At 36.5% G+C, this 12,303-nt stretch overlaps 1 protein-coding gene and 1 pseudogene across 1 annotated transcript in view; one reads left to right on the top strand and one right to left on the bottom strand.

Moving 5' to 3' along the window:
* Positions 1-8,970, top strand: part of LOC131903366 (vomeronasal type-2 receptor 116-like) — a 39,755-nt gene extending 30,785 nt beyond the window's left edge. The window contains exons 3-4 of the mRNA XM_059253900.1: positions 3,217-4,099; positions 8,922-8,970. Coding sequence (XP_059109883.1) covers positions 3,217-4,099; positions 8,922-8,970 — 932 coding nt within the window. The remainder of the gene's footprint in view (positions 1-3,216; positions 4,100-8,921) is intronic.
* A 1,094-nt stretch (positions 8,971-10,064) lies between these two features.
* The window catches only part of LOC131903357 (vomeronasal type-2 receptor 116-like), a 90,646-nt pseudogene continuing 88,407 nt past the window's right edge, over positions 10,065-12,303 (bottom strand).

The raw sequence follows: 12,303 nt of genomic DNA, 5'->3' as shown, positions 1-12,303 counted from the left end.
GAGTGTTCTTCTTTTATTATGATCATGGTGTTATATCAATATCTGCTTCACACTTGAGTACACTCACATAATCTGGGTCTCATACAGACAGAAATTAGTGAAGGATGAAAGTGGTTGTCTATTCCTCAAGGTGATGGAATCAAGAAGTAAGGCTTTTAAATAAGTATATACAGAGGTTTCTACCTTCAAGATAGGGTTACTCCTTCTTATGAATAAGATTCAGGGATAAAGCATTCCTAATGCCAGGTGAGGACACCAACTGAGGACATATTTATTTATTTTCATTTTAAAACATAAAAATTATATTTATGTAATATTTTTCTCTCATTCTCATCCTCCTGTTTTCCTCATATAAATCCAATCACTCTCATATTTGAGCTCTGTTGTTACTTTTACATGTAGATACACATATACATATACAAACACACACACACACACACACATCTTACTGATTTTGAAGGAACTCTAGTGAGGCTGATTATGGCAAATACGGTTCTAGCAAGTTCTGTGCTTCTCCCCCATTCCTTTTGCCTTGCTAAGATCCTTTAGATTCCAGTGATAGTTTGAATGAAATTGGCCCCATCAGAAGGTGTGGTCTTGTTGGAGAAGGTGTAGTCTTATTGGAGGAAGTGTGTCACTGTGGATGCCGACTTCAAGGCCGCTTAAATGCTTAAGGCATACACAATGAGACAGCTTACTTTATATTGCCTATGGATCAAAATATGCAAAATGCTCAGCTTCTTCTCCAGCACCATGTCTGCATAGCAAAATGCCCCACCATTATGGTAACAGACTGAGCCTCTGAACTATAAGCCACTCATTTAAATGTTTTCCTTCATAAGAACTATTGTGTCTTGTATAATATTAGAAGGACTAGCCTTAATATTATACATCCCAGGGACTCAGGAGAGAGAACTAGGAACGGTGAGAACTATTTTTGGGAAATTGAATCTCAGTACACTGAGCTCTTAGTCCAGTTATTTATTCTTCCCAATCTTCTTCTCCATCTTCCATGTCCTGGGAGTCCCAGTATACTTACAAGCAGTAATCCCTGGCTTCCAGGCTTCCAGGGTCAAATGGAGGGGTGATAAGAATCATATAGGGGGGCAGAAATTGTTAATTATCATTTGCAACCCAAAAGGGAAGTGACTAATGGGGAAATGAATTAACTAAAGGCTAAGTTTAGGTAATATCTAAGAAGAGGGATCTTATGTGCTCAACTATAATCTTAAACTTGATTGGTAGAAAATGTTAAGAATTTATAAGTTACTAGGTCAATGGGAGAAAATAAAACTACTTCCTTTTTTCCTGTGGCTCCTGTCTGTCCAAGCTATCTGCCATTTTTTCTGCAGGGTCCGGGAAAGGGTGATCAGTTGCTAGGCAACCTGTGTAGAGCTAGATGCCTCTGATGATAGTTAAAGGGAGATCTGGAACTAGAGGTAAGATTTGGGAAAGCAGGTAGTGAAGCTTATTTGGCACATCTGCCAGGCCTTCTCAAACGGCTACTCTGGATGCTTAAGTCTGTTCTTAGAGAGTACAGAGGTATCTCTGATAAGGTAGTTTTCCTTGATCTGTGGATGGACCTGGCCGGATGCTGCCAATGATGACAATTACAGGGAGGCTTCAACTGGGGTTCTGACTGTGCATAGCTGTCAGCACATAAGGTTATCTAAATATTCCTAGAAGTGATTAGGTAAGGAATTAGAGGTCTATAAAGTTAGGAATGCTGTAAGAAAAGGAGGGTCTGAGCTAAATTGTGTGAAGCTATTATTTAAGATCCACCAGACCTAGGTGGTGTCTCTGTGTAGAAACGACCCTAATTTAGGAGACTTATTGTGTGGTGGTTTGGACTGTTGTTCCTGTTAGTCCTTTAATGTGGTTAAGGGGGAATATCTGGTTCTAGTGCAGAAAGGGAAGAAATGGATGGGCTGGGGGGAAGGAAGCCTTTTCTGGGGATTTTCTCCAGATACCTTGAATGTATATGTCCAAAGAGTGATCACTTCACACTGTTAGCAATTCTTAGGAAAAAATCAATTGGGAAAACTATGAAAGCACACATGATTCTCATAACAGAAGACAGCTGATATATAACAAGCCAAATAATACCAAATGCTCCTTGGAATTTGGCTTCCTCTGAAGGAATTCATTGATCCCTTCAGGTGGTGGCTTTGCCATAACCAGCTGAGTTCTTATAATATATTCCTGTGGCCCATAGCAACTGTGGTCATGGTTCACTTTATAGCAACAGAAATGAGGCTACATTCCTAAAGATAGCCACCAGGATCTGTTCCCTTATTTGGTGCTTTCTCCTCCTGAGACTGACTATCAAGGTCTAGCTACTAAAGTATTGAAGTACAATTAGCAAAAACTCCCTTGTGGCTCTCCTAATTAATATATCCAATCAGAATTAAACACTTCATCATAACATGGGGTTCCCGTTTTTCCTTTATACACTGCCTTTTTCCTAAAGGCAACATCTCTGTCCTCTCTATTCAGAGGCAGTTCTTTGTCCTCCCTGTCCAAAAACCCCTTCCCCAACTCTCTTGTTGCTTTATCCTTCTCTTTCATTCTCTATCTCATGATTTTGATTCCTATTTCCTGACCATTGACATCTGGTGCAAACAAATATACTTTGTGTTGAGAACTTGGTCTTGACATGTCATGTGCAGATGCCAAGGGTCCCTACTGATTCTGTTTAGTATTTTCTCTATGTTAATGGGTTTGTGCTGGTCAATTGATACTAGAAAGTGTACCATAGGACATGTTCAAATAGAAAACACAGTCTCCATCATTTACAAGAACAGCATTCATAAAACAGACTGAAAGACATCAGGAGGCACTACAACCATGGAATCTAAGACTTTACAATACACACCGTGCAAAATAATGGTTAATGATTTTACTCTCTGTCAATTTACCAGTTGAAGTTTTTTCATCATAGCATTCAGAATGTACTGAAATGACATGTGCTTTCTGATAATATAGCAAATAGCATCATCAACACAGTTAAATAGACAACATAATGATTGTTTAATTTAAATCCTCATAAAATAATGAATGAGTATTTTCAAATGGAAGCATTGGTATGCAGTAATGTACTTCAATTACATCATCAGAAACAAATGAAGATATTGCAATGCTTCTTCAACACAATTAATTGTAATATGTCAAGAAATGACTGAAGCTGCATTAATCATATTTTTATTTCTCCATCAGATGTGGATAAATGTGTGAGGTGTCCAGAGGACCAGCATGCCTACAGAGAACAGGACCAGTGTATTCACAAAGCTGTGATCTTTCTGAACCTCGAAGATCCCTTGGGTTTGGCTCTTGCCTCAATGGCCTTGTGCTTCACTGCATTCACAGTTCTTGTTCTTGGGGTCTTTGTTAAACACCATGACACTCCACTTGTGAGGGCCAACAACCAGAATCTTAGTTACATATTGCTCATCTCACTCATGTTTTGTTTCTTGTGCCCCTTGCTCTTCATTGGCCAACCCAACTCAGCTACCTGTGTCCTGCAGCAAATCACATTTGGAGTTGTATTCACTGTAGCTCTTTTCACTGTGTTGGCCAAAACAGTGACTGTTCTGCTGGCTTTCATAGTCACAGCCCCTGGAAGGATGAGATACTTTCTTGTTTCAGGGGCACCCATCTACATCATAGCCATCTATACCCTCATCCAAATTATTGTCTGTGCAATTTGGCTTCGAGTTTCTCCTCCCTCTATTGACATTGATGCACACTCTGAGCATGGCCACATCATTGTTGTGTGCAACAAGGGCTCAGTTATGGCATTTTACTGTGTCTTGGGATACCATGGCTCCCTTGCCTTAGGGAGCTTCATTGTGGCTTTCTTGGCCAGGAATCTCCCTGACAAATTCAATGAAACAAAGTTGCTGACCTTCAGCATGCTGTTGTTCTGCAGTGTCTGGGTCACCTTTCTCCCTGTCTACCACAGCACCAAGGGCAAGGTCATGGTTGCTGTGGAGATCTTCTCCATCTTGGCCTCCAGTTCAGGCCTGCTGGGATGTATCTTTATCCCCAAGTTCTACATAATTTTGTTTAAACCGGAGAGAAATTCTCTTGAAAAGATAAGAGAGAAAACATCTTCCTGAACACCCATTTCATAAATTGTTACTGATAACTCTAGTGTTGATACAGAACCACCTATTCTGATGCAATACTAGATGTATGCATTAGCTAGTGACTCTAATTGTTTCTTCTAAAGATGATGTCAAGAATTACCATGTATACTACTTTTCTGTACATTGTGGTCTATAATCTTCCACTCAGCCTCTTATTTTACAAGACCTGGTTCTTTAATATTAGTGCATATGTATGGTGATATTTTATTTTGTACTAAAATGTTATTTGTATTTTTTTTTTTTTTGGTTTTTTGAGACAGGGTTTCTCTGTGTAATACAGTTGCCCAGGGGTCAGAGATATTAGCAAGCCATAGGAAAGCCGGGCAGTGGTGGTGCACACCTTTAATCCCAGTACTTGGTAGGCAGAGCTAGGTAGATCTCTATGTGTTCAGGGATACAGCCAGCATTGGAGACACACGCCTATGTTCTCAATACCAACCATGGAAGACCTGGAGTTCTGTACAGACAGGCCGTAACGAGGCAGTCATGTGGTTGGGTTTACAACCAATGAGAAGGCAGAGCCAAAAGTCTTTATAAAGACTTTAACACAGGAAGTAGCTCTCTTTTGGAGAGGTAGGACCACCACAGGATGAAGGGTAAGGTTTTAGCTCTTAGCTCTGACCTCTTGGCTTTCTTCTTTGCATTGGTTCTGTGGTTCTTATTTCATAAGATGGTTGGTTACCTCTACACATATGGGATGTGTTCTTTTCTTTCTCTAATGCAAAGTAAGACTTGCAAAAAAATAATTCTTTTGATATATGAGTGAATGTGTGACATGGAATGTAAGAGAAAACAGAAAGTTTGTGGTAGATTGAATGAATGTTTCCAGATGATGAAACTAATTTTCCCCTTGCAGAAGAAGAGAGGAGAATCCTGTTGCATCCTGGGAGTTAGAAGAATAAAACTTAAAATACAGAAAGATGTTTTGTTAAATAGCTAGAAAGAATATTGAGAAATATGGAGAGATATCTCAGTATTTACAGTCATGAATGGCTTTTTCAGAGGAGATGGTTTCACTAACCAATCCACACATCTTGCAGTTCCCTGCCAACTATTAACAATAGCTCTATTGGTTCAGATACCCTCTGCTGGCTTCCGAGAACACCTACACACAGATGTGAACAAAATAACACACTCAAAAAGCATAGATACATAATTGAAATTAAATTAATGTTTTAAATTGAATTTTCCATAGCACTATAGTGCAACACTTGTTTTCTTTTTCTTCCTGTTCATTGAAAATAGATTTTCTCTCACATAATGTCCCCCGATTATATTTTCACCTCCCTCTGCTCCTCCAAGCTCCTCCCCACATCCCTTCCTATCTGAAACCACCCCATTTCTATCACTCATTGGAAAACAGTCAGGGTTCTTTGGGATAATAATAAAAATATACTGAGACAAAGATAATCGAACACATTCGAATTGGTCAAAATGGGCATACAGAAGGAAAAGAACCCAAGAGAAGTCATGGAAATCTGACCCATGTGTTTGTATATTCAGGGTTTCCATAAAAATCTTACAATTATACATATATATATATATATACACACACATATGTTGATATATACATTCACATAAGTTATATAATGTATATATGCTAAAATTATATATATATATATATATATATATATATATATATATATATATATATATATATATATACTCTTTCTACATATGCTTCCATGCTATTCTCTATGGCTTGTAAGGAGATATGTGAAGGAGAGAGCCCTTACAAATTTAGTTTTCTTTTTCTCAATAGAATATCTGGCTGTTGATTTCTGTATTTATTCCTGTATATTGCAAAAGCAAGATTTTCTGATAATGATTGAACAAGGCTTTGATCTAAGAATATAATACAATATAATTACAAGACATTTTATTGCCTTTTAAAGAACTGTAGCATTTGTTTTTACTGTATAACTGAGATAACTAATCTCTGATTCTTTTTCACCCAAGTTGATTATTTATGCATTCAAATCAGATATTGGTTTTATTGGTTGCTTACTCTTACAAATTTGTGCAACCTTCCTAGTTACCTTGCAGGCAGGACAGCATTATAGATCAAAGGGTTTTTGGATGTGTTAGCATTTACAGTTCTCTTTTGTTAATGGCCAGAGTACATTTCAGTATCAAAGATACTAGAATACTGGGTGAAATCTCAATGAAGGCACCAGATCAGCTTCTGCATGTTTAATTTGTTGTGAAGGTGAAGCTGTGAAGGTCTTATTAATTGGTCCTTGACACCAGTCTCTGGAGGACAACCTACAATCCTGGCCAAAGCCTGGATTTTTTGGTGACTACCGTGGGATCCCTTTAGGTTAAAACTTAATTATATGTGACCCAATTCATTTTGTGATGAAATGGCCAGTTGGGTCTCTGTCTCCCTTATTAGTGAATTTATTTAGATCCCCTTCAGGCATGTGTATAATTTAGAAAGCTTCTACTGTATTAGGTTGACACAATACTCCTCAAAAGCCTTTAATTTTAGCCATCTTTCTACACATTTCCTCACTCTTCCTTCTTGCCAGCACTCTCCCCATTTGATCTTCAAAACATTTTTAATTTGTACTTTCATGGTGGCTGAAGATGTTGAACATTATTAAGTATTGCTCATCCATGTGTGTTTCATCTTCTGAGAACTCTTAGTTCTGTGCATTTTCTAAACTGAGCTAACTTTTTTCTTCTTGAGATATTACATTCTTTTAGATATACTAACACTTTATTGCCAGTATACAAAAAGTATTTATTAAGCTGCTGTGTCTTTTCCCTTGGTGTTTTTTTTAAAATCTAGGTCAATACTAAGCTAGCTAGCTATAGCTGTGCAATCTAATTATGGGTTTTCTACTCCAATGAAATATTTGTATACTGTAGTGTCAGTATGATGATCCTCTGTAGCTATGTCAATAGAGTGTAATGGAATATAAATATGATGATACCTCCAGCTTTGTTCTTTTTGTTGTGCATTGCTTGGTCCATCCAGAGTGTGTTTTTCTTTTGAATTTTAGGATATTTTTTCATAGTCCCATTTTTTCTTGATTTCAATGAACATTGTGCAGAATATCAGTGTATTGTTCATTATATAGGCATGTATTACTTGCACAATATTAATTATCAATTCAGAAGAATGTGAGATAGATTCCGTCTTTCAGTGACTGTCGGTTTCTTTCCTTGGTGTTATAAGATGTTCACCATGAAGATATTTAACATCCTTGGTGATGTTTATTCCCAGGTATTTCATGTTTTAGAGGTTACTGCAATGGAGTTGCTTCCTCGATACATTCCTCAGTATGATCCTTTCTGTTATCTGGAAGAGCAATTAATTTTGTGTCCTGAATTTCATGATGCTATTTTCCAGAGAGTAATCATCAGATGGAAGAATTTTCACAGAAAATAATTAGGGCCTCATGTACAAGTACAAAATCATTAGCACATAAAGATAATTTGACTTCTTTTCTTTTCTGCTGACTTGTTCTGACTTGTTACTCTAGAAGAATACAAAGAGGCCTACTTTTATTCCAGGGGAATGTGTATTTTCATCCTTTGTTGTTTCAAAGGAAAGACTCTCAGTTTTTCTATTTTTTTAATTATTGAAATACATTTGTCACATGTTCCTTCATGCTGTTCTAATATTTTTCTTCTATACTGAGTATTTTAGTGATACTGAAGATTTCCAGAAGTGTTTTCTTCACATGTTGCGATGATTATGTAATTTCTGGCCTTGTCTATATAAAACAAATTATTAGACTCTCATATTCCAGAAGTTGCATGTGTACACTTCCTGTTTTACTATGTAATATTATTTCCTATTTGGGTCTCTGAGTCAGTTGAAGATTATCAAGTTGTAGTTACAGTTTTCCTTGTTAAGAATTTTCAGAAAATAAACTCACTAAGATTGTAAAATGTATAGTTTTCAAAGAAATCATAAGATAGCTTTCTGTTAGTAATAGAAGATAGGTATAAAGTGAATTAGGTGAGTCCAATTAGTACATTTGGACTCACCAAGATTATATAGATAATGGAATATTTTCTCTGAATTTGTTCGATGCAAATTGACTAGACATTGTTGATGTATTTATTGCTTGTACATATGTATACACTTACTATACTTATTGTATATAGTTTTTCTTATATTAGTTATAACTTTTTAAATTTTTTAATAGACAAAAAAGGGAAAATGTGGTGATCTTTTGTGCTGAAATGTGGTGATATTTTATTTGTACTTTAATAAATAAAGCTTGATTGGAGATCAGAGGAAAAAGTCAGCCATTATAAGTAAACACAGAAGTCAGGCAATGGTAGCACACACCTTTAATCCATCTCTTGGGAGGCAGGGATTTGTCTGAATCTCTGTGAGTTCAAAGCCACACTAGGGAACATAGCCAAGCATGGTGACACATGTCTTTAATCCACAACCCACCATAGAGGTCTGGAGCTCTGTACAGACAGACAGGAAGTGACAGAGCTGGGCAGGAAGATGAAGTGATGTAGCTGGACTGAGAGAGCCAATGAGAGAACAGAACAGAAAGGCATATAGGCATGAGTAGAGAGGAAGAAGCTCTTTTTGGAAGGTGCAGAGTTGGTGAGGTGAGGTTGGCTGGTGGCTTGTCTTTCTCAGGCTTTAACTCCAAATTCTGGCTCTGTGTTTATTATTTAATAAGAGCATTTAGAAATTCATCAACAGAAACCCAGTTGGCAGCTAATAATAATCATAAAACCAGTTCTTATGATGCAACACTGTATTCTGGTCTCTGTGGTTACAGCATGCATATTAGAAAACAACTTTAAACAGGAAATGAAATTAAAATATTTTTTTAGATGAGAAAACTAACCATTAGAAACTGTGACCAGGGATATTTATACTACAAAAATAAGTCTTTTGTAGTTCTTATTATAAAATATTTGTATTAAGACACATGATTTCCTTAAATAGAAATTTGAGAAATTCAGAGAGTTTTGATGGTCAGAGTCATCTAAAATTCATACACACTACAAGAGATCAATTTGCCAAATTATTCTTCCCATATCAATTCCTTAATTGTGTCTTTTATAGTACATTTAAATTTGAATATGCATGAAGAGAGCCCTGGTCATCTCTTCTCATATCTCATACTTCCTCTGTAGATTATTTCTAATGCTGACATCTTAAGAGCCTATTGAAAAGTGGAATCTCAGTACAGAGTCTTTGTAATATTTTTTCTATTTTCAAAAAATAATAGGTAACTTGAGTTATGTGTTTGTGTATGTGTGGTTATGTGCACATGTGAGTTCAGGTAATCTTGAAGCCCCAAAGAAGCCATCTGATCCTTTCAAGCTATTGATACAAGTGGTTGTGAAGAGCATTTTGTTGGGGATACATATGAGGACCTCTGCAAAACAATATGTGATATTAACTACAGAAATATTAATTCAGCTTCTGTAATGTTCTTTCCATCTGTTTATCAAAACATACCACTATCTTCTAAGTTCTTCTGTTCTAACTCCTAGGATTCATTGGAATCCTCTTCCCATCATCCTCTTGCAAGGAGGTATATTGTTTTACCCTCATTGACAAAAAATTTACACTTTCACAAATATCCTGTCTTTTTCTCTCACCCCTCAACTGCATCAAAGTCAAGCATTCACTCAGATATTAAAATAAGAAGTTTGAATTTACTTTGAACACTTCTGCATTTTAGAGCAGAGAAGAGTATTAGACTTTGCATTATTGACCAATGGCTAGGTCTTATGAAATGTATGGCTGAGTAGGTTATAAGAGACAATGTAGGAAACAGTACTAGACATGATATGCTAAGCAACATCATTAGAGAAAATAGTGAGGTCATTCTAAAAAAGATAGAACTTGCAATGTAATCCAATATTTTTTGGCTATGTACCAACTATCTATTTGCCAGTGAGAATTCATTAAATACAAATTCAGGAAGATGATTTTTCCCTCATCATTTGAAGAAAATGTCTGTCTATTCTTAACAAAATTGTGTATCACTTGGGGATAAAGATGCATCCAAGCAGGCCTTCAGTGGAAGCCAAGAAGGAGAAAAATCTCCAAAGCCACAATGACCTTGCCCTTGGTACTATGGTACACAGGGAGAAAACTGACTCAAACACTGCAGAACAATAGCATGCTTAATGTCAAGAACTTGGCTTCATTGAATGTGTTAAGCAGATTCCTGGACAAGAAAACCACAGTGAATCTCCCCGTAGCCAGGCAGGCCATGTATCCAAGGACACAGTGGAAGCCAGTGACAGAGCACTTGATACACACAATGATGATGTAGCCATACTCAGATGTGTATTGATATCAACAGAGGGAGAATAAGCTCCTCACCAGACTGCATAGAAAATAGCTTAGATCAGAGTATAGATGGCAATGATGTAGTTAGGTGCCCTTGAAATCAGAAAGTGCCTTATCCTTATTCCAGAGGCTGTGATTATTAAAGCCATCAACACAGCCACAGTTTTGGCCAACACAGTGGAAACATCCACAGTGAATACAACTCCAAATGTGATTTTCTACAGGGTGCATGTAGCTGAGTTGGAATGGCCAATGAAGAGCAAGGGGCACAAGAAACAAAAATGAGTGAGATAAGGAAGAGAAGATGTAACTGAGTTTCTGGTTGTTGGCCTTCACACTGGAGATGTCATCATGCTTGACAAAGACCTCCAGAACCAGAGCTGTAAATGCATGGAAACTACAAGGCCATTAAGGCAAGAGCCAGGTGGTCTTCATAGTTCATCATGATCATAAGTTTATGATTGCATTGGTTCTGCTCTGTGTTGACATACTGGTCCTCTGGACACTTCACACAATGATCCACAACTGATGAAGAAAGAAAGTATGATTAGTAGAGATTCAGCGTTGATATTTTCAGGATATTTCAATTAAGCATTGAAATATTTGAATTTTGCTGTTGAGGATGTAATTGAATAATACTGTTGCATAGCAATGCTTCCTTTTCATAATTCTCATTATTTATATGTGGAACAAAACCAAAGAATCATTTTATGTCTATTTAAGGTTATTGATGAGATAGATCATTGGTTGTGTTTTCAGGAAACACGAATTTTGTAGTGTATTTTGGAGGCAATGATGAAATGATTTACATTGGTGAATTCACAGAAGATATATTCATTAACCATAGTTTTGCTGAGTGCATTTTAAAATCACAGATCACATGCTTTCGGTGTCTCCTGAGGTCTTTGTCTCTTTTAGGAATGCTGCCTCTATGAGATATAAAGACTGTTCTATACTGGGACCAGATCTCTGATACATTTTCTAATTCAAATTTTCCAGCCTAAATACATTGAAATAAAAACAACACTAAGTGGAATCAGTAAATAGTATGTATTTGTATATGTTTACGTTTGTGTAAACTCATGAATTTGAGTGTGATTGGGTTTTTATGGATGTAAGCAGGAGGAAGAAATATAATATATTGAATATAATATCAATATTTGAGAACTGCAAAGAATAAAAAAATAAATAAACACAGCACTAGTTGTGTGCTTCTCTGGAATTAGGGACAGCAACTTGCAAGTCCTTTTCATAAGAAGCAGTAACCCTATCACTGAAAGTAGGAAACTCTATACATACTTAGCAATAAAATATCTCTACATCTTCATTCCACCACCTTTGGGAGCATAAAGCACCTTCTTCCTTCCCTAACTTTCAACTTATTGAGACCCAGACCCTGCTAGTGTGCTCACAGGTGAAGTAAATACTGAAAAACAGCATGAGAAAGACAACACAAGAGACTTTAAGAATGAGTGGTAACATGGAATCTTTGTATTCAGCAATAGTACCCATAAGTTATTATCATCACTATGGTAATTGGAGAAAACCATATTTTAATTGCTCTGAATCGTTGCATAATTGCAGAGAGCATGGTGTGCTTCCAAGATTTAAAGTATTTTTATTTAGACCAATGTTTTTATGAATAGCTTTAATTGGTTAATTTGTTTAAGGGGCTAAGAATTTTGTTCCTAGCTTGTCACAAAACAAGGGATCATGAACTTTCTAAATGTTTAGTATTGAATGTGCAATAATATTGAGAAGAGAACAGTAGTCCTGTTTGCCTCATCTCAAATACTAAATCACAACAAACAGCAAAGACTTACCCTATATTTTTCTTACATTATCTGCAGTACATATCAA

Source organism: Peromyscus eremicus, chromosome 1 (assembly GCF_949786415.1).
Source record: "Peromyscus eremicus chromosome 1, PerEre_H2_v1, whole genome shotgun sequence".
Classification (NCBI taxonomy): Eukaryota; Metazoa; Chordata; class Mammalia; order Rodentia; family Cricetidae; genus Peromyscus; species Peromyscus eremicus.
This window is presented reverse-complemented; position numbering and strand designations above follow the sequence as displayed.